Below are 27,239 nucleotides of genomic sequence, written 5' to 3'. Positions count from 1 at the left end.
GCAGTACTGTTTGTGATGGTGCATACAAACACACATTTAGTCACATATAGGACTGTGATGTAGATTGCATTCCTTCTGAGGGTCGTGGGGGGAAAATTAGAAAGAAGCTGAGGTAGGCTTATTTTACAAATTATAGTTCTCTAACATTTCAAGCACATTAAGATCATTTTGTAAAAATTTCAATGGAATATATTATTCCCTAGGGCAGCCATACCTGGAAAAAAATAAGCCTAGAATGGATTCGATAATATATTAAGATTTCAACAGACTGAATCCCTTAAGCAAGATAAAGAATGCTTTTTAACCAGTGCTTTTAACTAGGCCCACAAATAATATCTTTAATATAACATTATCACTACACTTAAAACTTGATTCTTCATATTACTTTAGTTTCTTTCATCGGAAATATACCTGGTTTAAAGAATGAGCATCCGTGGTTATGTTACAGACCTAGCATGGGTAATTGAACAGATATCAGTGATGTGTACCTAGCACATCTATTTCACTCTTCTATTATAATAAGAACAAAAGACTACAATGCTGTAACAATGTCTACTTAAAAGCAACTGGTATAAATAACATAGGCAACAGGAAAAAAAGGCTGCAACAGAATTATGTTAGTTCTCAGGAAGTAAAATTTGAGTTATTAACTCAGAGCTAAAGCGTTTTCTTTTCCACTTTTCTTGTGTTAAGTGACAGTGCTAGAAAAATGTCTCTTTCATGGCTAATCCTTCCGGTCACCATATTTTTAAATCTGTTTCCAAGTCTTTCAAAAGCACTTTGGTATCTTAACCTACAGGACCTATATATCTACCTAAATGGATTTGAGAAAGCTCAGTCCCTTTTGTGCTCCCCAAGCACACTCCTGTAAAGCAGTAATGCTCTGCTGTTTCTCCATAAGCATGGAAGAATTGCTGCTATCGTGAAGTACTTAACTCATTTTTTTCTCTAAATGATGGGAATCAAGAGGACATTTTTACAGAAGCTAATCTTTCTTTATGACATGCCCCCCAAAAATACTTTTTCTCTTAGTAACTTGCCATTAATGAATTTCTACTAGGTCTTCATGAATTACTACAAGAATTTTTATAGCCTTCACAACTTTTAACAAAAAATAATGGGCTGGAACTATGCCAAGCAACAATATTTAAAGGACAGGGGTAAACATGGGAATTGGAAAGTGAGCAGAAAGACTTATAGAAAGAATCTTAATAATGTCCTCTATTCCACAAGAGAGGACATTATTGACGAGTCTCCTTTGAAGACTCTACAATGAAGAACTTTTCTTCACTCTCCCTCTCTAATAAAACTTATCCCACATCATCTCATAACTCCTCTCAGCTCTGAACTAGAACATTCAATCCCTTTTTCTTCACATGAATGCATAATATGCATCTAACTCTTGATTCCAATACCTCTTCAAAGCTGTTCTACCCCTAGTCTTTCCCAAAATACCCATATGCTTAGGCCAAAAACCTAACCATTTTTAGTTCTCTACCTCCAAACTCTATACTAAATCCCCATTTCTAATGACACTGCCCTGGTGTTGCCTGTATATAACTAGAATAGGCTGCCAACCGGCCCCTGCTTCTACTTTTTACTGCCCTCCATCCCACATAATTGTTGTCCCTTGGAAGCCAGCGTGTTACTGTTCAATAACCTAAAACATTAAAAACACCATCTCTCTGGCAATGGATAGTGAATTTCCTTTAAGGTGACATAACCTCTGTCACAAGTTAATTTACTTCTCCAAATATGGTACTATCTCATAGCCACTTACAAAATGCAAAAAAAGAAATAAAAGAGGATTAATGTAAAATTACATGTGCTCTAAATGTAATTTAGAACGAATACTCTTTGATGTAATTTAAAACGTTCAGTAGCTCTGTAACCTAAGTTGTCTAATTCCCTCTTGAAAACCACTTATGTTCCTTATGAAAATCATTCATAAAAGCAGAATATTATCAAAAGAATACCTCAAAAGTTCTGAAGAGATAAAACTATGTGAAACATATATACTTAAAGATTTTATTTACTTTTAGTGAGAGGGAAAGGGGGGGAGAATGAGAGGGAGAGAAATATCAACATGTGGTTGCCCCTCACGGGCCCCTACTGGCCCACAACCCAGGCATGTGTCCTGACCAGGAATAGAACAGCGATCCTTTGGTTCACAGGCCCACACTCTATCCACTGAGCCATACCAGCCAGGGCTGAAATATACACATATTTTAAAAATAAACCGTATCATATTTTAAGAAGGCAGCCAGTACAAAATGTTTATTTTCATGATGTATTGTTTTACTCTTTGTCACTTTCTTTACACCAGCCTCTGAAGTAGCATTAAGTAGCAAGAAAAGCATGTGAAGTTCCAGAAAGAGACAGAATGACACAGTTTGTAGGTATTAAAGTACAATTACAAAGATAGAAGAGATGGTTCTTGCATGAGGTCATGATCAACCTGATAAGGTTACCTGAAAACAGCTCAGTAGTAAATTTAAAAATATTACACATATAAAGCTCACCCAAAATATGTATAATTTTGTCATGCATTTTATTTTTTAATGGGGTGAAATTTGAAATTTTTGTAGTATGAGATATGGTTAGCCTCTATGCATAATGTAACAATTTTATGGATGTCGGTCTGATCATGCAATCAATGCACATTACATATAAGGAGTTTTGTAACATTCACAATTCTTAAGAAATAGTGTGACACATGATTACTCACATGAATCAACAAAGTCAGAATAACCCATAACAAATAACTTTATCACCTATTAGTGGCTTCAATTTATTTAGTTTAGTAAAAACAGCACTGGGCTCAGGATAGGAAACCTAGGATTTTGGTCTTGGATAACAACCTTAGGAAGACTATTAACTGATCTCCAAAATGAAGGGTGTTAACCAGACGAATTATAAGATTATAGATTCTGACATCCTTTGAATTTCATGACCAATTTTGGTAGCTTGGTACTAAAAAAACGAAACACCAATCACTCTATTTCAGATATTGTTTGGTGGAAAGAACATGAATTTCTAGTTTAAAGAAAGGGCTTAAAAACCCATTTCAGGTTAAAACAAAAAGAAATCCTTTGATGTAACCATATGGTGTCCGTAAATCAATTTATGCTCCTAAAACTTCCTTAAAAGCTAATAAGCTTTTATTGGTTAATTATAAAACTGAATGAGGTGAGAAGAGCACAGAACCTTGCTAATTCTACTAATGAATCAAATTGAAAAAACATAGAAAGAGGTCAGCAAAAATACATTTTATTAAACCAACAGTTTTTGCAATTTTATTTCAGTTTTAGGCAAAAACATTAGAAAATTTATTTTAACAATAATGCAGGAAATACTTTAAATTACGTTATTCCCATTTAGATAAAGACTGGTAAATGATGTAAAGTTTACTTCAGTACAGAACTGTACTAAACAGGATTTCCCACATAATTTTACTCATTAATACTAGATTTTTAAAATTATTTCATCAGTTTTATTTTCATATGAATTTAGCTTAAACCTTGAATCATAACATAACCCAGTCTTAATTATGTTATCAATTAATATTTATTAAATGCCTACTATTTGCCAGAAATTCTTCTAGATGCTGGAGATACAATAATGACTACATTTATGGACCTTGGTAAAGGAAATGAAACTAGAGATAAAAACAATTATAACAATGGGACAAGTACAGGTACACAAGTAAAGAGAGTGAACTAGGAGAGTATATTAAAAAAGGGGCCTTACCAACTGTAGGGCTTCAAGGAAGGCTTCCCGAAAGAAGTGACATCTATGCAGGCACCTCCCAACGTTTCCCTTGGTTTGCCAACAAGGGGTCCTTGTTGCAGTGTTTTTAATTTAGACCATGTCACACGGACCGTATCAAGGCAAGGGCCATTTTAAGATCTAACATATATTTGATTATTTTTAGAGGGAAAAGGGTGACTTTGGTGGAAGGAATCTCATTACCAGACATCTGACATTAATTTACGTGGGGGGTGGACCCGGGTAGCGGCAAATGCCACTTTTTCCGTCTGGAAAGGAAAACGGAATGATCACCCGCAACTTGTCTAGATCAGCATGTCGCGTGAAGAGCTGAGCCAAGACACTGCAGGTGGCTTAAGGTTGGGTAGCAGACAAGAGCTCTGGACGCGAAGTCAAGGCACTTAAGTTTTATTGGTCCCGACATTTATTGAAGGGGTTTCCAACACAAGCTCGCGCGGGGAAAAATGCCTGTATACAAACCACCATATAATGCCTTAAGGTAATTGGAATAACGGGAGTTATTTTCAAATCCTGCGAACCCCGGAAAAGAGGAACACCCAGTCTGCCTACGGGCATCGGGGAAGGCTCGCCCCAGAGGGCCTGGAACAGGCGTGGGAGTTGCCCCGCCGTGCGCTCGCGGGGAGGGGAGGGCATTCAGGACGCAGAGGCCTTGGCAGAGGTGGCAGGGCTCGCAGCGGCCGACGACAGCGAGTCCCCGCCGTCACTGACCCCGGAGGCCAGCGCAGGGCGGCAGGGCGGCAGGGCGGCTCTCCCACTCTGATGACACTGGAGCCGCCGACGGTGACTTCGGAGAAGGGGCGGACGCGACGGGGCCGCGAACACAGAGCTCGTCCCCAACGCACCTTTGAAAGGACCCCACGGAAGGACCCGGGGGTGCCGCCTCCCCGAGGTTCCGCGGAACTTACCCAGAACACCCTTTTTCCTCGGTTTCGGAAGACGTCCCTCCGTCGCGTACCAGTTTGGCTTGAATCTTTAATACAGCTGCTTCCAGGTTTCTGAATTTAGTATTCTCCTAAGAAGAAAACACGTAAAGGGAAACTTCTTTCCTTTCCCGAGCGAAGACGTCCGGAGCTCAGTACCGCGACCCGGAAAGCTCCGGGAAGCACTTCAAATTCCGCGCCTTCGCAGACTCGGTTCCGCCTCTTCCGGGAAGTGACCGTCCCCTGCCCCGACCCGGCCGCGGGCTCCCGGCCGGCCCGCTACACGCATGCGTAGAGCTGTTGCCGGGGCCTCGGAGTAATCTTCCCTTTCACTTAGGCAAATCAGCACCCCCCTACACACCACCCTGCGTCCAGCGGTGGTCGAGCCCGAGCTCCAACCAGTTTCACCCGCCGCCCGGGGGCACTTCCGGCCCCTCCTTTAGCCTACAGTGGCGCGAAAACTCCAGACCGCGCACGCGCGGGCGGAGTCCCGGCGGGAGGTGGGGCGGGGCGCAGGCGCGCAGCGTCCCGGGGTGGGCGCCGGGGCGGCCGGGCTCCTGCCTCCTCCCGCTGCAGGCGCGCGGTTCCCGGCGGGCCAACGGCGGCCAGCCGAGGCAGAGACGCCCCCCAGGTGGCCTTCGCTCCCTGTTGCACCGCGACAGCCCCGCCGATCGGGTTCCTTTGGGAGACTTCGACTTGTTCGAGGTAGGGAGAGGGTGCGCGCCTTCGCTCTCCCTTGCTCCGGTTCCATCCCCCTGTCACTGACACCTTAGGGGGTATCCCCCGATGTGTCTGGTAGTCGCCGGGTCACCGGAGCTGCCGCGCTGTCTAGCGTGGTCCCCGTGGGCCTGGGCGGGCTGGCCGCAGGAAAGCTTCGCGCCCTCTCTGCAGGCGGTACGGGTCCCCTGTGCCGCGGGAAACTTGCGGATCTGCGCTGGGCCCCTGCTACGGGCGGCCGTGGTGGCGAGCGGTACAAGTCCCGGCTCTAACTGTGGGACCCTTTTTCCGGCGCCAGAAGGCCCTTTGGCTTTGAGAAGTAGCTTAAGGGGCATAGGGGTAAGGGGGTGAGGTTGTGATCGGGAATTGGTCTCTTACCACGAATCTGATGATCAGCTCAGCAGAAGCAATTCAAGTATGTTTGTTCAAGAGATGTATGCAGCTAATACTTAAACTGGATTTGTGGTTAAATCCCAGTTTCATGGAAACCCGAACTGTATCGTCTAGGGAAATTAAATTGTGATGTTTGGAGCTTTTATGATAGCCTTTCTTTCCCCTGTTTTCTTGTGGCGGTGAACTGGAGCAGAATCCCAATTGAGAATTGCGGAACACGGGACTCGAGGGTAGAGAAAGGGTTGTAGAACCCATAGGGCTTGTGATGATTCCTGGGAAGAGCAACTATTTGTGAAGACAAGTTATGCAAGCGCTTATTACTCGAGTATATTTCATGACTAGGAGATTCAAAGCGAGTGCTTTAAAGATCAGCTATTCTGTTTATGCATATTCAAAAGAAAAAGTAAAGTCCAAACTCCCTGACTCTTAGAAGGCTGCTGTGTAGTCTTTTAAAATATTCAATACCATTTGCAATGGCCGGAAGGTAGCTCCTAGGTTGAGAGGGAGCATGTTAGACTTGCTTCTATTTACTTTATCTCATTCTATTAATTGTGTGAAATGTACAGAGTACTAATTTTATGTTGAAATGTGTATGCAGAATTTCTTTTCTGGAGTGGGTGTAAGTACTAAAAGGTTTGGTGATCACTAGACATACTGTTTAAAAATATGTCTTTGAATAAGACAGAACCAGTGTTGTGTGACCCTGGACAAGTGGGTACCACCCTTTAAGTTTCAGTTCCTTTTCTGTAATTGGAGAAAATAATGTAATACCTAACTCACAAGATTCTGAAATATATTCGGGAAGGGTAGAATGAAAGAGAGAGTTACAGTTATATTTCTATATTTATCTATAATTACTATAAGACATTTACTGAGCCTGGCAAAAAGTAAGTACAATTGACATATTAAAGTTGTTACACCAAAAAAAAAAAAAAAAACAGGTTTTATTCTCCAGAGGTTTATTTTTCTGAGTGCTTAGATGTAGAATTTTATATGAAACCTGCCTAAATCTTGACTATCACTTTTAGACCAAAGTTGAAAAATTAATCAAAGCTGTACTTGGCTTACTTTCGGGAATTAATAGCTAACAAAACTTACCATTATAGTATGCATCATATTTAGCGCATATTTAAATGCTGCAGTTCTACATACAGGCATACTTAGGTTCAAGTGTAGTCATTAATGTTAGCGGTTTTGATTCACTAGTTAGGGAGGGACACATCTCTCACTCAGCATACTTTTGCTGATGGCCAAATTCAAAATAATTTCCGTGGCTTTCTTCACTCCACTCCCCAATAAACGCTGCCACAGAGTGTGTTTAATTGCCTGTGGCCTCTCCATCCCAGTATCCCAGGAGTGCTTGGAACTCAGTGTTTTCAAACAGCTGCATTATTGATGCTCCCTCCCTGCTAAACCTCAGCCTACTTATAATGACATTTAGCATTAAAAGCGTGAAAATTGTTTCTGAAAATTAAACACAAAGTAAAACTTTATAAAGCGTAGTAACATTAGAGTGGATACATCACAATAGAATCGTTTTTTTTGTAGTTGTATACATTAACAAAAGATAGGAAGGTGAACAGATTAATAGCCAGTTTCACAGCCTGTAAACAATTAAACTGTTAGGTAAACTCAGTTGTTCATGCCAGGCAGAAGCTGGACATTAAAGAGGTTTGACTTTGGTTTTTTGTTTTTAAATAATTTTATTTATTTATTTTTAGAGGGTGGGAGAGGGAGGAATAGAGGGAGAGAAACTTCAGTGTGTTGTTGCCTCTCACACACCTCCTACTGGGGACCTTGGCCCACAACCCAGGCACGTGTCCTGACTACAGGAATCGAACCAGTGACTGTTTGGTTTGCAGGCTAGTGCTCAATCCACTGAGCCGCATGGGACAGGGCTGACTTTGGGTTTTGACAAACCTGGGTTTGGATCTGGGCTCTACTAAATTATAGCTATATAAGCCTAGGCGAGTGTCCTCTTGAGCCTCAGTACCCCCTTTTGTAAAGAAAGGACAGTTGATAAGGATGTTGAGGATTAAAGAAATACATAAAGCATTTCTCTCAAAAGCTAAGTATGTGTTCAGTAATGTTAATTCTACTCCCCCACGTTCCCCAGTCTTTTAAAGCTCTTGGTTTCCGCTCTTCCTGTCATCTCTGATATTGCTGTTGCTGGGGTTTTTTTTTTTTTTTATGTGTGTGTTTTTTTTTTGTTGTTCAGTGCCCCTTATCTTTCAGAGACTGGACTCTTTCCCATATTCTGTTTCATCTCTCCTCTAGATTGAGGCCACAGGGATGTTTTTAAAACATAAATCTGAGTGTTTTGAATGTATTATCTGCAATTCTGTGGTATTTCCCAGTTTTGCTGATCTGGAATTGTTTGATGGGTGGACTTACGAATTTTTTAACTTAAATATATTATTATCTATTGCATCTCATATGATTTCATGAGATAATCCAGTATGCCTGCTTAGTTGAGTACATCAGAATCAAGGTTATTTAATGCAGAATGAATGTGTCCGTGGCAGCTGGAAGGGATGGAATTGGGGGTGAAGTGAACAGCCCGCAGCAGATTTAAAAGGAGCAGCAGTTTGCCTTTTCATAACGATGATTTTTTATTGAGAATCCCAATTCTGTTATGTCTGATCTCCCTGCTGTGAGTTCCAACTTTGATAAATGGGAAGTATGAATTATTAGATGCTCACAATAAAATTTAAAATCTAGAAATTTATAATCCTGTTAAAATGTATTTGATTTTTATTCAATTTCCTATGCACATACTTGCTGTAATGAACCTGTGGTTACTGATCCTTCTTGAATTTATCTTCTATTGAAGCCCACATTCGTTCCTCTTCCCTCTCTGATGGCGTTTGGTTCCTGTGAGGGGGAAATGATAACGTTCCTTAATTCTGACATTTTTCTTGTAAATAAATATTAAAGACTACGAAGAGCTTTGTGGATATATTGCAAATCCCAGAGGAGCTCTTCTTCCACTTCTGTGTATTCTAGAATATTTAAAAGTATTTTGGAGGGGAGGGGGGTCTCTGTTTATATGTCTCTTTAGCCTGTTGGAGACAGTTTCACTGGTTTAATCTGTATTTAACTCTCGAGACACTTATATCCATTATCACTAAATTACAAAGTGATTCCTATTTTAAAAGGCAGGATCCTTCAGTGTCTGTTAGGCGCAAGTTACCGTGGCAACCTAATAGCAAACTGCAAACCCCAGACTAAGCACACAGCAAGTAAAAAACATTGTCGTCACGTAGTGCACTTTCTCCTGTGTGGTGTAGAATCTCGCTTTCATTGTGAGAAGCTCATCACACTTACCTTTGTGTGCTTCCCTCCCCACAATATTTCTTGGAACAGTTCCAAGAAAACCCAGTATTTCTTGAATACTTCCAATGTTACTTGAAAAACTGGTGTTTTCTATGAATGGTAAAATACTAAAATCAGTCAGCTGATTTCTCAATGCCTGCTAACTGAGATCATGTATTAGGCAATAATTAAAACATTGTCTAAAGGGGTGTTGAGTGTTGTGAAAGCCAGAAAGTAATGTTTCTTCTTTGCTTTTCTGTAATGAATGAATTACCGCTCAGTAACAGAGAAGGGAAGTAGCGGACGGATGGGAGAGCAGGCAGTGTTGGGGGAACATGGCTTGGTGGTATTCTAGGGAATTTAAATTAGTGACAAGCTGGAGCTAATACACATTGATTCTTGTTAGTAAATGATTTGGGGAGTATATTTGATTTTCAGGCTTTGAGTTGTGTAAGAGATTCAAAACAAACATTAAATTTTTTGTAAAAGAAGATGTTGACTGTTATGTAATTGTGGCTGTGTAATGCTAATACTGTTTCTGGAGGCATTTGTTTAGGTTAAATGTCCTTTGGATGTTACCTAATAATACCTTTGGAATGATACATAATTAGTCATGATAAATCAGGTTCTTCATTGCCTTCAGGCTAGGATAAAGTCTGAGTTCTTTAATGTTGTTTATAACAGTTCTTCTCAAACTTTAATATGCTTCTGAACCATCTGGGATCTCCTTAAAATGAAGGTTCTGGTTCACTTGGTTTAGGGTGGGGCCCGAGATTCTGGCTATCTAGAACACGTTCCCAGGAAGTGTAGACGCTGCCTGCTGGTCCTGGGACTACGCTTTGCATATCAAGTCTGCAAGTCATGGTGTGGTCAACTTCTCTGCTGCTCTTCGATTTCTTGTTTGCTAGCTGCGCCTTGGAATGTATGGCTCTGCATCGTGGACCCGCTTATAATATCCCTGACAGCCGCAGTTTGCAGAGTGTGGTCCGGGCATCTCCGAGACGCTTCACAGGCTCTACAAGGTCAAAACAGTTTTAATTATAATAGTAAGATGCCGTTTCACATTTTCAGTTTCATTCACTTACGACTGTACAGTGTAGTTTTCCAGAGGGTATGAGACGTGATGATGTCACTGCTCTGATGACTGATAGAATGTGTACTTGTGTGTTGTTTAAAAAGTTTAACAGTTTCAATTCGTAATGTGGTAAATACTGATAGGCAGAAACAAAAGCCCTTCGAATACCATAGTGCCTTTTGAGATACCACAGCCTTTGAGAACTGCTGCCCTACGGTACTGGGCTGTGGACACAGACTCTGAACTTACCAGAGTCTAGAACTTACGAGAGCTCTTCTTAGCCACAGGACTGCCAAGCCAGCATGGGAGAGCCAGCTCCCAGTGTGGTCACCCTAGATACTGCAGTGGGGTGGCCTCTCTGCTCTGCTGGGCAGTGGTAAAAGGTCGCCTCTGGTACTGCATCAGGGGGAGTGGGAGGAAGTAGTACCCTATTACTGCCCGGTGGGGTGGGTGTTGCAGCTGTCTAGGTGGTCTCCACTAAGCCATTATCATGGTTCCCTACTTGGCCCACGTAGCCTTTGCTGACATGAGCCCAGTTGGGATGGCTCTTTACAGCCTCACCAGGGTGGAAGTCCAGGTTACCCAGTTGGCCATTGTGGGGGGCAGGGTAGAAGGGGACACAGTTTTTTCAGTGATAGTTGGCTGGAGTAGAACAATTCTCCCCTGAAAGTTCTCTGTCTTGTTAGATGGCCCTTTTTGTGATTGTTTGGCTAGTGAGCACAGCTTTCACTAGCCCTGCCCCATCCCCCACTTCCCCTGCACCTGCACTTTTTGATGTTCCCCCAGTTGCTATCTTCGCAGGCTCTGGGAAATCTGAAGCAAAACAAACACTCAGGGAACTCACCAGGGTGTCGTTCCTTGGGTGCTGACACCCCCTAATCTGCCTCTTTTTTCGGAGTCTTCTCATGCTTGTTTTATATATAATTTTTAAGGTTTTTCGTTGACTAAGTCGGAGGAATGGAGGGAAAAAAATGCCTCTTCCATCTTCATGGAAGGGGCCATCTCCATTTGCTTTTCTAAACTTGCACTAGGGGAGAATTCTAGTCCCACTGCATATTCCTTGTACTTGGTTGTATAAAGATATGGACAAATATTAAAAATATTCCTATGGAAGGAAAACTAGATGTAATAGCTTCAATAACTAGTCTTTGAAGAATATGTTTAAAATTTCGTGAAATAAAATTTGCATGAAAGGAGTCATGACTACAGTTGAAGATTTTATAAAACAAAAGATGATTTTGTGTAGTAAATTTGGGGCTTTATATGATCAATATGGGGAAAGTAAAATTATGGAAAAATTTATTTAGGAAGATAAATGAACCTGTGAAAATCAATATATGAGATAGAAATTAAAGAGATTTTAAGAAGTTAACTTTAACCAGTCTTCACTGTCTACTAGCTTTAAGACTAGTTTTTTCTTGCTTTCAAAAAGCACTTGAAATGCCGTGTTATAGAGGTGATTTCAGAGCATTAAAAAGGTGGGAGAACTACTCATTTCACTTAATGAATTGTTATAATAAAAGATTTGACAAAGATTGTTCTTCAGAATAGTTCTTCCTAAATATGTACATGTATTGATATTTCTGAAATTGGTTCTGTCGGTATAAGTTTGGAAAGCAGTGGTAAAAAAATAAAATTATATAAAACAACAATCACTCTGTGAATGTCTTCCCTTCCTCCTCCTTTTCTCTCCCACATTTTAGAGTCCCTGTCCTGTTTCTCTGCCCTGCTACTTCATGCTTTGTGTGACACCACCCCTACCCCAGCACACACATACACTTAGGACTGGCTCTCTTGACCTGTGTTCATACCATCTTTGCTAGGGAGGACTGACTAGAATGTTTCAGTCCAGATGCATGAGAAAGAAGATCTCATCGAATGTATTGCTGCCCAGGTTCCTGGTACAAACAGGGTTGCTGTGGTATAGTACTTGAGGGGCTGAAACGGATTGAGACGAAAACTATTCTCATACTCTCTTTTTGTGTCTTAGAAATCTTTGTTTATCCGTGTCAAGGATTTTTCTCTGTTTATTCAGAAAACTGTTATTAGATATCTATCTTTTGAGCTCTTAAATATATTTTAAAGAGAAAAATGAAAAGCAGTCAGAATAGTGATAACATTTAATTTCAATCATGGACTGCCAGCTTTGACTTGAGGTGTAGTATTCTTACGTTTAGAAAATATTGTATAACTTTACATATATTTTTCATATTAATTTTTACTCTGGGTAAAAAGTAGTCGATCAGAATGGACTTTCTTTAGGGAACTGTTCAGGGAAACTTCTGGTGCTAGGCAACATGACTTAAAAATACACTTCCTTGAGAAAATAATTTAAAATTAAAAGTTTTATCTGATTGTTACTCTATAACTTGTAAAAGTTGGGGATGATTGCTCTGGAATAATTTCAGAAAGCATTATGCCATCCCTAATAGATTTAGGAAACTAGAAACCACAGTCACACAAAATCTTTTACCTTTTGTGAGTTCAGGAGTCAAAATTAGGTTGGCCCATATCAATAAAATCTTGGCCATGCAAAATGGAAGTAAAATCAACTAGTATGACACATGCAGATGACTTGAGCACACGTGCGTGTATTGTCTTGTGCCTCTGTGGGTTTGAAGTCAGGCGCATCTTGCGGGGCTGAAATCGAGGCGGCAGTGGGGCTGTGCTCCTTGGTGGAGGCTCTGGGGTAGCAGGCGTCTCCTTGCCTTTCCATCCTCTGGGGCCAGCTGTACTCTGTAGCTCACAGGCTCCTTCTCCATGCAGATGATATTTGTACCTGTTTAAAGTAAAAGTGAATGAACGTAGTACTTAAAACTTAAACTTTGTCTGGTTTGTTTTGTTGGTTTGATGTATGTGGAACAACCATATAGATGCTATACTTGACTTACTTCACTGTTACCATAATGTTTTAATATCTTTTTAGACCTGATGGCCAAAAGAAAGGAAGATAATTTCTGCTCTCCTGAAAATGCCAAAAGACCAAGACTAGAAGAAATGGAGGATCTTACTCGAGATGGTGATGAAGATTTCACTAATGGCTCCTCTACTTTGGTAGGTACAAAATCGTGGTTTTTGATTCGCATGCTTCTCATGTCGGGTTTATATGTCATACTGCTGGTAATTCAATATCAGGAAAAGCAATGTGACTTTTAAAAGGTGAGATAAATGACCTGACTGATTCTAGAGATTTTGTTAATGAGAAAAAGTTAATAGAGAAAACAGTGGTACAGAGAAGTGGTTCTTTGGAAAGATCAATAAAAAGTGACAAACTTCTGATAAGAATGAATGTGAAATGATACAGCCACTCGGGGAAATAGCTTCCCACAATGCACAAGACTGCCCTCCTCCAACAGAAAATTATCTGACTCACAATATTTGTATTGTTTATATGAAGAAACCTTATGATATGCTTAAGGAGATACAAACTGCCAATATCAGGAATGAAATGGTAGCTAAGACCACAGATCCTGCAAACATCAGAAGAATAATAAGGGAACACTGTTCAAAGCTCTATACACAGAAGTCACACAATTTAGATGGAGTGGACCAATTCCTGAAAAAGTGAAAACTTCCACAATTTACCCGATATGAAATAGTTTGAATCAATCTATAACAATTAATGAAATTTAATTTATTGTTTAAAAACCCCTAGTAAAGAAATTTTCAGGCTCAGTTGTTTTGACTGGACAATTGTACCAACTATTTAAAGAAGAATTAATATGAATTCTACAGTCATTCCCAGAAAATAGAAGAGAAAGGAACACTTTCCAATTCATTGTCTTGATACCAAAACCAGACAGTACTAAAAAAGGAAACTACAGACCAATATAACTCGTGGATATTGATGTAGAAATCCCTAACATGATATTAGCAAATAGAATTCAGCAATATATAGAAAGAATTCTTCCCCAGTTGGGGGTGTGTGAGAGGCAACCGATTGATATATCTCTCACACATTGACGTATCTCTCCTTCTCTTTCTCCCTCCCTTTCCCTCTCTCTAAAAGTAAATAATAAAATCTTAAAAAAAATTTACACTATGATAAAGTGTGGATTATTCTAGACATATAAGTCTGGTCCAATATTTGGAAATCAGTCAGCATAATTCACCATTTTAACAGGTTAAGGAAGAAAAATCACATGATTGTATCACTCAAGGCAGAAAAAGAAGTTGACAAAATTCAGCACTTATTCATGATAAAAATTCACAGGAAGTAGGAATAGAGGGAAGTTCCTCAATGTGACAAGGAGCATGGACAAAAAAACCTACATCTAATATCATACTCAGTGGTGGAGCACTGAGCTGTCTTCTCCTGAGCTCAGGAACGAGGCAACAGCATCTGATCGTGAGTCTTGTTAGCGAAGTGCGTGGAGACCTCGCCAGTGTGTTAAGGAGAAAAGGAAACAACAGGTCTGTAGGTTTGAAAGGAAAAAAAAAACTGTCATGATTTACAGATGACTTGATTGTCTACATTGAAAATCTCAAGGAATCTCTAGAACTAATCAGTGTGTTCAGCAAGGTTGTGGGATACAAGATAAATATTTTCTTAAAAAAGTCAATTTTCACATATTAGCATTAGACACAATGGTATTGAAATTCAAAATATAATACCATTCATTGTTGCTCAGAAAGATGAAATACTTAGGTCTAAATCTAACAAAGGATGTCCAGGACTTACATGCTGAAAACTATACAATGCTGATGAAATGGACCAAAGCAGACCCAAATAAATGGAGAGGCATATTGTATTCATGGACTAGAAGACTCAACATGGAAAAGATAAGAGCTTTTCCTGAAAATGATAATATAGATTTAGCACAGTTTCTTATCAAAATCCTAGGAAGATTTTTTTATAGATATTGATAAACTTGTTTCTATAATTTATATGAAAAGGTAAAGCAACTGGTATAGATACAGCAATTTTGAAAAGGATGAATAAAGTGGGAGGATTCAGTCTGCCTTATTTCGAGACTTGTGACATGCCTACAGTAATCATGACTGTGTCGTACTGGTGTAAGGATAAACATACAGATCAATGGTACAAAACAAGAGAATCCCAAAATAGACCCACACAAATCGTGATGAACTTATTTTTGATGAAGGTACTAAAGGCAGCTCAGTGGAGGAAAGACAGCCTTCTTAACAAGTGTCCTAGAGCAGTTAGACTTCCATAGGTGAGAAAGTGAACCTCAGCCTAAGTCTCACACCTGTGGAAATGAACTCACAATTGGGTAACAGATTTCACTGTAAAACAGAAGACTGTAAAACTTCTACAAACAAATATAAGACAGCTTCTCGGGATCTAGAGCCAGGCAGAGAATTCTTAGACTTGACACCAAATGCAAAAACCGTACTGTGGAAAAAAATGATAAATTGGACCTCAGGAAAATGAAAAAAGTTTTTTCTGTAAAAGACCCTGTTATGAGGATGAAAAGTCAAGCTATAGACTAGGAGAAAATATTTACAAACCACGTACCTGACAAAGTTGTAGTATCTTGTATACATAAAGAACTCTCAAAATTCAACAGTTAAAAGCAAATAATTCAATTTGAGAATGGGCAGACCACATAAAGAGACATTTCACTGAAGAACAGGATATATATATGGCAGATAAGCACATGACATGATGTTCAACATTTGTCACTACGTGCATAAAAATTAAGACCACAATGAGCTATCACTACACACCCATTAGAATGGCTAAAACGGGGTGGAGGAGGGAAGCAGTGGCAGCACCAACTACTGACAAGGATTCAGAGAAACTGGATCATTCGCGTATTGCTGGTGGGAATACAAAAGGATACAGCCACTCCAACAAGAAATTACCTGACTCAAAATGTTAGCGTTAATGGTGTTAAGAAACCCTGTGATATACTTACTAGATTCTTTAAGAACTTTAGGATGAGTAGTTACTCATAAAAGTTTCCCATTTAATTTCATTTTACTCATTGTGTGAAGTTAACTTGATTCACTTGCTGTAACTTTTTTCTTTGGTAACACTGCTGATCTTTCTCGTGCCAGCACACGTTTCGATGATTATTTTGAGTGAATTAGACTGATTGCCTTCTCCCATTGTTTTTTTTTTTATTAATAGACGGCTGCAGAAGTTGGAATAATTGAGAGTATTCAGCTAAGAAACTTCATGTGTCATTCAATGCTTGGACCCTTTAAATTTGGCTCTAATGTCAACTTTATAGTCGGCAACAATGGAAGTAAGTGCTTTTGCTTTCCTTCACACTTGGCTCTGAGAACTGTGTTGAGATTAGAATGCATTAACTTTTTGAAAGAGGTGATGATTAGTACTGAAAATCTAAGCTTTAGATCTGTAACATGTGGTCATGAATATTTTCAGTATTTGCTGCCATTCTGCATGTTAACAAAATGAATTCTAGGTTCATTATTTATGCAGTACTTATAAATATTTCCCGCTTATTCTTTTGGATCTACTTACCTGGGAATTCACACCATAGAATTGTGGACAAGCTACCCTTATTAGCATTGTGGTAATTGAGCAGCCCTGTGTATACATCTATTAAATGTTGTAAAGAGCGTAAGTAAAGTGCCATGGGCATCCCAACGTGAAAGAGGCTTAATTGTCGACCTCTTGTTGCCGACAAAAGCATCAAGAGGAGGTGGTATCTGTGCTGGTACGAGGTCTCACTTGGAGGAATAAGCTGAGATGTTCCAGGCAAAGACTGCTCACCAGCGGTGAGCACTGGATTGTAGAAGCTGACGGTAGAAGAGACATTGTTCAGGTGGGGGGCGTGGAAGTAGATGAATGTGGAGGGAGGTGAACAGCTCCATGTGGCTTTGTCATATCATACATGGTAGGGAGAGACAAAAGCTGACACGGAGAGTCATACTGTAGGAGATGCTGTTGAGGATCTTGAATGCCATACTAAAGATTGTGGAGTTTTGTTCAGAAGTCAGGGGGAAGCAATTAAAATTTTTGAGTAAAGTGATGACATGATCAAGATTTATGGAAGAAGCTGGCCACATTGTGGAGAATAGTTTAGAAGGGGGAAGACACAGGAGTTGGAAAGACCAGTAAGGTAACTTTTGTGATAGAGCGGTCAGGCATGAGGTTTTGCCAGCCCGACCGAGCCAGTACACAGGGAGAGGCGGCTAGCCAGAGGCTACAGCTGGTAACATGGCGAGGACATGAACCCAGGTGCATGTAGTTCCACAGCCTGGTGAGCTCTTTGTTTTCCCTGCTCGGTCCAGTCAAGAGGAGGGCGTTTTCAGGAGGAGTGGGCAGAGGGATCAGTGCTACAGGGCCGTCACATGGGACCATAAGTGAACAAAGACTAGTGGGTACTGCATTTAGGTCCTTTCTTATGTTAACCTTCAAAACTGATTTTATTAATAAAACTTCAGAAGAACGCAAGTAGTGGAAGCTGTGAATTTGGAAGTGCAGGAGAAGGAGGTTAGAATAGGGACTTGAAAGGCATTCCAGAAACCAAAGGGGTTAGCCTGTGGTGCGGGCTGGTTACCTGGCACTGGATTGTAGAAGCTGATGGGCTGATCAGAGTTGATTGGATTGGCTGATTGTGGAGTTATTAAAATGGTATGATTGCTGGGTAAAAAGAAGTACACTTTCAAAGAACTAACAAATGAATAATATTCAAATTAGTAGTAATAATTGTCCCAATATTACATGAAACATGTGTGAGTGCCTGTTATGGGCAGACATTGGAGACACAGCATTGAATAAAGTAGACAATATTCCTGTCCCTATGGAACTTGAGCTCAAGGGTTGTTAAAAATAGTTTCTGACATCTAAGAACTTATGGAAAAAATAAACTGTAGTTAGAAAGTAATAAAAATTAGATGAGTTAATTACGTATGTATAGTTCATTCATTTAATAGGCTGATGAACCAAGATACAATGGTATTTTTAGGTTGGAAAGATACCAACCATTCTTTCCATTTCCTTATTAGTGGCAAAAATTTAATCCCTGAAATATACTATTTTTTCTAATAACATTAGCTAAATGCCTTATTACATATACAACTGTTTTTGTTTAAGTTTGCTGCTTTGACACTGGAAGAAAATTATAATTAAAGTGTAACACAGGGTTAGACCAATTTACACTTTCATTCTGGCTGGTAGGGCTCAGTGGATTTAGTTCTGGCCTGCAAACTGAAAGGTCGCTGGTTTGGTTCTCAGCGAGGGCACTTGCCTGGGTGGGCCAGGTTCCCAGTGGGGTGTGCAACAGGCAGTTTATCGATGTGTCTCTCGCACATTGATGTTTCTCTCCCTGTCTTTCTCCCTCTCTTCTCTAAAAATAAATAAACAAATAAGTAATCTTTTTTTTTTTAAGAAAAAAAATGCCTTTAAAAAATATTTACATCAGATCCTTTCCTCCCGCTAATGAATGTGTCTTCTTCAACACCCGTTTCTTTAGGTGGGAAGAGTGCAGTGCTCACAGCTCTCATAGTCGGTCTTGGTGGGAAAGCAATCGCTACTAATAGAGGATCTTCTTTAAAAGGTTTTGTGAAAGATGGACAGAAGTAAGTGTTTGCTTTCTGTGTGTATTGTTCGGTTTTCTTGTAAGAAGCAACTGCTTCAGACTCCCGGTTCAGGTAGACGTTACGGGAAGAGAAGGGGCTCCCTGGAACTGCAGCAGGGGACGGTGTCTTCTCCTTCCTCTCCCCTGCCCCTGTTCCCGGCGCGGCCGCTGCTGCCTGTTGTCCTTTGCAGACAGAAGGCTTGTGCCTGCCCACCTACAGTTTTGTTTCTGTTACCTTTCAAGGAGAACAAGCAGTGATAAATCTGTGTGCTTGTGTTTAAAGCAATATTTATAAGCATTAGACTTTCCTGACTCTTGTTCCAAACCCAGCTTCGGCAAGCCCACGTTGATATGCCACAGGCAGAAGCAGAGCCCGTGACCGGCCAAGGTGTCCCTGCACAAAATTTCTGCCTCCAGGCTCTTTAAGAATTCCAAAAGAGTGTTCCACTCTTTGTCTATGATTTACAGTGCATCCTTCACCCAGGTGGTTCGCCAGTGAGTTTGATTTGAGGACCACAGTCACAAGTGTATTTGCAGTCCATTTTGACCCCTGGTGAATGGTCCTACTGGGTTGGCCAAAAAGTGTGTATGTACACGTTTTTCATTTTCACCAATAACTATTGATTTGGATATTTTGAGTATGTCCACTATGTCCCATGTGGTGTAACGTTGATTGTTCTCAATTAATGTCTCAGTTTGGTCACTATCACCTTTGGTCTGTCTGACTGTGGAGCATCGTCCAGGGACCAATCTCCAGCATGATACCTCACAAGCCACTTTTTATATGTTTGATCAGTCACAGCACCTTCTCCATACAACTGCACAAATCCTTTTTTGCATTTCAGTTGCATTTTTTCCTTTCTTGAAATAATAAAGTATGATATGCTAAAAATGTGTATTTTCTTCCATGTCCAATATTAAAATGACTACATAAATATTCACCAATATTGATAAGGTTTTTTTTAATGCACGCTGATATGACAGCTGTCACAATACAATCTCACAAAATTGTTTGGAATGAAGTTAAAGAAGTAAGTGCTGCTAGATCCATCTTACAGAAAAAAAACAAATGAACTTTTGGCCAGCCCGGTGTAACTGCCCATTTTGGCTTTAGGTCTGTATTTCTTTGTGTTACAGCTTGCCTTCACATGAGTGTCTAGTGATTGCCCAGTTACATCATCACAGACTCATGGGCCTTGTGCCCATTAGGAGCTCTCTTCCAGGTGATATCCTTACTTTTTAACACTGCCCCAGGCAGCTCTGCAGGGACCTCGTTTCTCCCGACAGCCAGACGTCCCGGCCTCTTGCGGCTCGCGAGTGAGGCTGCTCTCGCTGCTCCTCCCCCCCTCACGCCCGGTGCCTGGAACATCCGGGACGTGGGTGATCCGCAGCGGTGCCTTGTTCCTCCTGCAGCGGACGTTCCCCTGCTCAGCCTTGTGTTCATTTAACTTCTTCCATTTTAAGGCTGAAAAATAGAACCAGGAGGGGTGTGAATCATGATTGCAGATCTCTTACGTATCTCTTAGAAACCTTAAGAATCTCACGCCTGAGCCAGGGTTCCAAGCTGACTCAGGAGAAGCAGGGAATAGATAACACAGAGTATCATTTCCCATGCTGTGTAGCCTTGGAAAAAAGCTGTTTGGTAAGAATTCTCTAGCGTACATTTTTCTCTCTCCTTATCTTCTTCGGGCCTCAGCCCAGCAGGCGGGCCTCTTCTCCCCTGAGGCCCCCAAACAGAATTATGTCTAAAGTAAAAAATTAGTTATTTTAACACCTTTAAGTTAATTGTCCTGACTCAGTTTTAAATCATTATATTTAACTATGCAGTTCTGAGTTGTCCAGACACCTCATCTACCTAGCCAGGTAACACGTTGATCTTTCAAGTAGAAGCTCCCAGAAGAAATTTTTTTTGTATCATCAAATATTTTATGACTCAAACTATTTCTTTTTTTTCCATTTGGAAAGTACCTGGACCAAAGCAGAAACTTTCTCTGAGACCTGCCCTTGGAATACCACTGAAAGGGAGAAAAAGAAAGGAGCTAGTTCACACAAGTCATCAGCTTTTGAAAACACGGCTGCCTGTAGACAAGAACATCAATACATTTTAAACAGTGTTAATAACAGTTAAAAGCTTTAATGTGAGCTCGGTCTCCTTTTTACTGACCTTTTCTGAAAAAGTAGCTATAAACAGCTTTTCCAGACCCATTACTATTCCTTTCGTTCTTTTTCTCACTTGAAACATTTGGTACCTGTAAAATTCCTCTTATTTTATAGTGTCTGATTCTGTCATCACGTTTTTAGAGAATCAGCTCACGGAGCCTTTCAGTTCTGTTTGTAGTCTGTGCTGTGTCTGAAATCAGTGTGGCTCTCCCTCTGGGCCTGAGGAATGGCTGTCAGTCTGGGACCGGTGTGAGGTGGGTTCTGGACTCCGTTTCCCCACGTTAAACGTTACCTTCTCCATCTGTATTACCTGGACCTTGGACTGCCTTAGAGATGCTTGCCCAGCGTGGTTAGGAGACACCAGAGACTGTTCCTGAAGCCCCTTGACCTGGGCTCAGCCCCCTGATCACCCACCAGCCCCTTTTCAGTGATACGGGGACAGCGAATCCATGCTCCTCTAATACATTGCCCCCACAGGAACCCCTCACAGTGGCCGCGGGTCTCATACATCTTCCCCCTCAGCTTTCCTGACCCGGCCCCAGTGGCACCGGGATCTTTGCACCAGTCCTGTTTTGCCATCAGCTGTGGCATTGGGAGTGGGTTATGGAGGGACAAAAACTCAAGGCAGCAGAACTTACTGCAGGTGAGCTGGCTACCCATAGAAGGGGCAGATGCATCGTATTTTCACGTGGCATTTTCCCGGCTCCTACCTACATCCTATCAGTGTGTGCTGCCAGTTACCTTTTGCAAATAGGTTCTTGAGTTGAGAAAGGAGCCACATGCTTACAGTGGCACTGCTTGTCATTCTGTGTTGTTGTTCTGAAAGAACTCTCATTGAAAGTTTTCTCTTTTCTCTTAAGCATCTGCTCGATTTACAGACACTGGACTCTGTGGCCCTTGACCCAGATTCAGCATCACCCCCTCCACCATGGTTGGGAGGTGGCAGTTACAGCTCAGCTTGGTTGTCTCTTTCCCCTTAATCACTATGAAGCTTTTTTTTAAGCCTTAATTTTGTTTAATAACTTGACTTTCCTATACTATAAGAAAGTTTTCACCATATTAAAGGTAGCTTTAAAATGCAAGCTATAGCTAGGAATTATCTAGAGATGTTTGATAATTCGGAGGGCATATGTCATCACTTTATTTTAAAATGTTTTCATGAGGTACATTCACTTAATAGTAGATAACTGTACTAGTTAATGAAATAAATATTTTTTGCTCCATATTATAGGTCAGCTGCTCTTCCCCTATCATACTTGAGTCAATGGTTCTCAACCTTGAATCTTCATTAGAATCAGCTCGGAGAGCTTGTAGACATGCTGTTAATTACAACCTGACAGGGGCGCATCTGTCTTCATTAGGTATTTCTGAAGAAAAGAAGACACACACACTGATTTACTCAGAGCAGCTTTTGCAAAGGAGATTTATTGTAAAGATGCAGGGGTATCTATCTCAGAAGCTTCTGGGAGGAAGTACAGTCGGGTCTCCTGAGTGACCAGAAAGAGAGACCTCAGAACCAAGTGTCCTCTGTCTCTGGTTTTCCCTGCGGGCCTTTGTCTCTGAGCCCCCAGTGTCCCTCACCCTTCTTCAGGCCACACTGTACTGCTCCGCTGGGCCACCTCGCCCGTCCTCCTCACGTGACTGATGACAGCAGGGGTGCGGGGAGCGTTTGTCTCTCTCTCGCTGTCTCTGAAGAGTGTGTGCTCTGATTATTTAACAAATGTATTTCTGTTATCAGCAGAATAGTCCTTTTTTTAAAAAAAAATAAAGCTTCCCTTATTCTTAACTTTAATTTTTTGTTAGGTCTGATGTCTTTAACATTACTCTGTAGTAGCCTATCAACCGTAAACCTCTGGTGTATAGTAACTTTTCAAATGAAGTAGCCGACTTGCTTGGAAGTTTGCAACATCATCATAGCGTAGTGTGATTGCACTGATCCTTCGTGTGACCTAACCCTGTTGCTTCAGCTCAGCAGATATCTCAATCACGTTAAGGAACAGAGGAGACGATGCTTACAGGGCAAATGTGTACGGGGACTCCATCGTTGTGCAGCAGCACATCAGCATGGATGGAAGTCGGTCGTTCAAACTAAAAAGTCAGACAGGTTGGTTACATTTTTTTTTCTATTTCATATGAAGTATTTGTAAATAGCCAGTTCAAAAGAGCTAAGTGATTGTGCTGGTATTCATTGAAAGGCACTGCTTATCTCTTGAGACCTCCTTGTAAGATGCTTCATTGGCTGCATAGATGCATACATATGTGTGTATTTACATACACATGTACACGTGGTCGTACCGCAGCAGAACCGCGGTGAGCAGCATTCGGGTTTGTTTGAAACAGCCTATGCCATTTTGTCCTCATCTGCAGACCTCCTTTCACGCCCACAGTTTCTCTCACATGTGGAAAGAAGTGGTTAGCAAAAGGTGGGAAAGGACATGCAGGAGGAGGGTGAGTGTGCAGAGTTCCTGGAGAGAGAGATGAGAAGGAGCAGGAAGTGTGCGGCTGCGGGGGGAAGCACAGTCCCTGCATCTGGGCCGCTTCCTCCTGTGCGAGCTCGTCCCGACTGGTGTGTCACCCCAGTTCATTCAGACGTCCATGCAGGCAGTGGGCCCTTCTTGATGGCCATGAACGTAGTTCTTCTCGGCAGTTACAAATAATCACTCCGGTTTTCTCTGTGTTATTGCACTAGAAACAGTCTGGTCATTTTGTCTTTCTCATAACTAGGTGCTGTGGTTTCTGCTAAGAAAGAAGAGTTGATTGCAATTCTTGATCATTTTAACATACAGGTAATTGCTAAATTTGCGTTTCAGATTAATTAATGTGACCAGTTACTTTTTAAAAATTTCATTTGGGATGCATAAAGAATTACAGTTGACTACAGGAAGAATATGTATAACTTGTTAGTTACGTCCCTTAAAATTTAGTAATTCAACAGGGATTTTCAGTACACAGTACTATGGCACCTTTAATTCGATAGAGCAGTCAAGAACATCCAGTCTGCACCAGTGTGTGCTGAATTTATGATCATAAGGGCTGGCTGTTCCTTTGCTTTCTGCGCTCCTGGTCAGAATAGCATCATAGTTTCTGAAGCTCAGTTGCCAAATTCTCATAGAAAGGAAATCTGTTCTGGAAAGATAAACCATTTCTTTATGTATTTTGGAGATATTGCTCATACTTATAGAAGACAGGACTTGAGCCCTTTCTGCTAGGATATGTTGATTGGACCATTGGAAACAGGGCACCTGTGGTCCTACAACATTAACACCGGTGGGGGTAAATGCAGACAACTGTAATTGAACAACAATAAAATAATTAAAACAAAACAAAAAAACATGAATACTGGAATTGTCTTTGGAGGTCACCCAATCCAGGCCCTTTGTGCTGAGGGCGAGAAATTGGGAGCCAGGAAAAGTAAATGTGCACTTACGGCTGTCTGGGCGTGGTTACCGTAGTGCCCGGATGGGGGCCCAGGCCTCCCTGTGCATTCTGATGCTCTCTCCGTGGTGCCACCCTGCCTTGTTCCAGGGTTAAGGACCCCGAGACTAGTCACCAAGGAAGAAGAACAATTGCAAGTGTGGGTCTCTTTCCCAGTTTGCTTTAGAACAAGGCTGTCCAGAAAACTTTCTGTGATGATAGAAATATTCTGTATTAGGTCATCTGGCGGGGTAGACACTAGCTGTGTATGGCTCTTGAGCACCTGAAATGTGTGACTGAGAAGTTAAATTTTTTATTTTATTTAATTTTACTTGATTTAAATGTGTAAGGCCTCATGGGGCTAGCGTCCTGTGTGTCAGGCAACACAGGTCTGAAAAGTAATTATTAAAATCTGAATGAAGGCAGATACAAATAAATTTGAGACTGTCATATGAACAATTTGTCAAACAAAATCAGGAAGACCCGAAGTTGAGAGTTTATAGAGTCATGGGTGCTGGGCGAACCTTGAGGCGCATCCAGTATAGTTGTCATACTCTGTCCTTGCCTGGTGGGGAGATCCTCTCTTCCCGAGGCTGCTGATCCTTCTGTGGACAGCTGTGCTTGTTAGAAAGTTCTAACGATGTAAAAAGTTGAGTAAAGCTTGTTTCTCTAACTGTCTCGGGGAAGGTAAAACATGTTTATTCTCTTTCAAAATACTTGAAGATTGTTATCGTAAGTCCTTTAGTCCACTTGTAGTATTGTTCTAAAAGTTCAAGTTCATTGATCAAAATACAGAAGGTCCAGAGCTGCCCGTATGTTCCAGCAGCCGGAAGCCCTGTGTGGATATCGGGCACTTGAAATCTGGGTGGTCCGGATTGAGATGTGTGGTGTGGAATACACGCCAGATCTTGAAACCTAAAGCAAGGAAATAACTCAGTTTTTATATTGATTACATGTTAAAATGATAAATTTAGTTAGATTAAAAATATGTTATTAAAATTAATTTGCCTGTTTCCTTTTATATTTTTAAGGTAGATACTAAACATTTTTAAATTGTATGTGTGGTTTGTGCCATATTTCCACTGGCCAGTGCTGGTCTAGAATAACCAGGATGGGGGAGAGTCTTCACTGTGTGTATCCGATTGTGTTTGCCTTCGGTGCCTCCCTCCTTGTATCTCCTCTTAAGATTGCCCATCTGAGCTTGCTGTAGGGTCTCAAAGGTAAAACGGCAAGATTCTTAAGTAATTCCTAGAGTAGGAACCAGGATCCCCCTTTCAGAAACAGTAAAAAGGGATGTGCAGAAAAGAATACAAACTTGGAGGAAGCTCTTAATCCAAAGTTGGTGGCAAGATGTCTGTCGTTAAAACTAGTGCCTTAGGTCTTATTTTTAAGTCAGATGCAGCATGTCATGAAGGCACAGAGAAGACCTTGTTTTAAAAAATGTAGCAGTCAGTCTGGTCTACCTGTATAATAAGAAAAATGTGATATGCAGAAGTATATAACTGCATAGATTTTTAAAAAATTATTTTAGAAGATCCAAAATTTTACTTAAAAGGAAGGTTTTACACATTGGTAAACTAACAAAGTACAATCAGCATTTTACAGATGGTAAAATGAAGGAGTTTAAACTTTTTTTTTTGTTCACTTATACTAGCCTTCCATGTTCTATAATTTAGAAACAGGATTATTTTCTAACATACCCTTTGCTTTGTTACTAACACCAAAGATAGAAGATCTTTTTGAAACAAGTAATATTTTTTAAAAAGCTTTTTTCAACTATACTTTGAAATGTTACTCTACTGTTATCCTAACTGTACTTTGGTAACTTGTTGGCCAGAGGCAGTTTAATGCAAGCAGTGGCTTATTTAAAATGACTTCCCCTCTGAAAGGTCGAAGTGACTCCAGTATTTCCATTTCTCTCACACTGTCTTTATGAAGAAACAATAATAAATGGGAAATCTGAAAAACTGTTGTAAGGAAAATAAATAGCACTTGTCATAATTCTGATGAAAAGGCATCTGAGTGGGACATTTTATATTTGGAGAAACTGACTCCCATGCCCAAGGCTACATAGGAGAGTACGGAGCCCACACTGGATATTGGGTCAGCTGGCTCCTGTGCTGGGGCTGTCCCCACTCTTGTCTGGTGGTTCCCCAGTAGCTAGGAGTGATACTCTCTAAAACAGATGAAAGAAATGAAAACTTTCTAATAAAATCACTGTTCATAGAATTCTTGTGCTTTGTGCCCTCATGTAATAGCAGAATATTTAGTTTTGACTATAGTATCTATTTTAGTGTCATGAAATAGTAAAACATTTTATCTGCATTTAACTTTTTTTTTTGTATATTTATCCTAATGCTCTAACCGTTGGCTACTACTTAGCCTGCTTGATGGCACCCTAGGTCAGTTGTATTGTATATTTCAGTTCAGTTATTTTTAAGGCTTTAAAGTGATATAGTCAAAAATAACCTTTGGTTTGTTTGTTTGTTTCAGGTGGATAATCCAGTTTCTGTTTTAACACAAGAGATGAGCAAGCAGTTTTTACAGTCGAAAAATGAGGGAGACAAATACAAAGTAAGGAGCACCAAGTAAATGTAACTTAATGAAAAAAACACATTCGTAGTTTAAGCATATATTCTGGACATAATTCTTGTCCATACAATAAATATCGAGGTTTTTTTATTAAGCCACTTATTTAAAATAATATTTTAGGACTAATTTAGGAAATTGTTAAGTAAGATGGTAAATTAACATTACCAAAAATGTTAATTTTTTGGTAAATCCTTGTATCCACTTTTCAGCTTTCAATTCTGAGAGAGAATTAGAGTGTTACTTTCTAAAATTAATTTTAAGGAAATGCAAAGGAATAATTTGCTACACATACACAACAACTTTTACACCTTAAATTATTTAAAACTTAAAAAGCTAACAAAATTGTTA

At 40.5% G+C, this 27,239-nt stretch overlaps 2 protein-coding genes across 3 annotated transcripts in view; one reads left to right on the top strand and one right to left on the bottom strand.

The window, feature by feature from the left end:
* The window catches only part of GEN1 (GEN1 Holliday junction 5' flap endonuclease), a 28,708-nt gene extending 23,625 nt beyond the window's left edge, over positions 1-5,083 (bottom strand). For both annotated transcript variants that reach the window (XM_036027675.1, XM_028517215.2), the window contains exons 1-2: positions 4,896-5,083; positions 4,695-4,801 (exon numbers count right to left, since the gene is read on the bottom strand). The gene's annotated coding sequence lies outside the window, so the exon portion shown is untranslated. The remainder of the gene's footprint in view (positions 1-4,694; positions 4,802-4,895) is intronic.
* A 136-nt stretch (positions 5,084-5,219) lies between these two features.
* The window catches only part of SMC6 (structural maintenance of chromosomes 6), a 62,481-nt gene continuing 40,461 nt past the window's right edge, over positions 5,220-27,239 (top strand). Inside the window, exons 1-7 of the mRNA XM_028515330.2 lie at positions 5,220-5,414; positions 13,136-13,263; positions 16,307-16,424; positions 18,621-18,726; positions 22,853-22,989; positions 23,610-23,671; positions 26,793-26,873. Of these exons, the coding sequence (XP_028371131.1) occupies positions 13,141-13,263; positions 16,307-16,424; positions 18,621-18,726; positions 22,853-22,989; positions 23,610-23,671; positions 26,793-26,873 (627 nt within the window). The 5' untranslated portion in view covers positions 5,220-5,414; positions 13,136-13,140. The remainder of the gene's footprint in view (positions 5,415-13,135; positions 13,264-16,306; positions 16,425-18,620; positions 18,727-22,852; positions 22,990-23,609; positions 23,672-26,792; positions 26,874-27,239) is intronic.

This window comes from Phyllostomus discolor, chromosome 6 (genome assembly GCF_004126475.2).
Source record: "Phyllostomus discolor isolate MPI-MPIP mPhyDis1 chromosome 6, mPhyDis1.pri.v3, whole genome shotgun sequence".
Taxonomy (NCBI): Eukaryota; Metazoa; Chordata; class Mammalia; order Chiroptera; family Phyllostomidae; genus Phyllostomus; species Phyllostomus discolor.
This window is presented reverse-complemented; position numbering and strand designations above follow the sequence as displayed.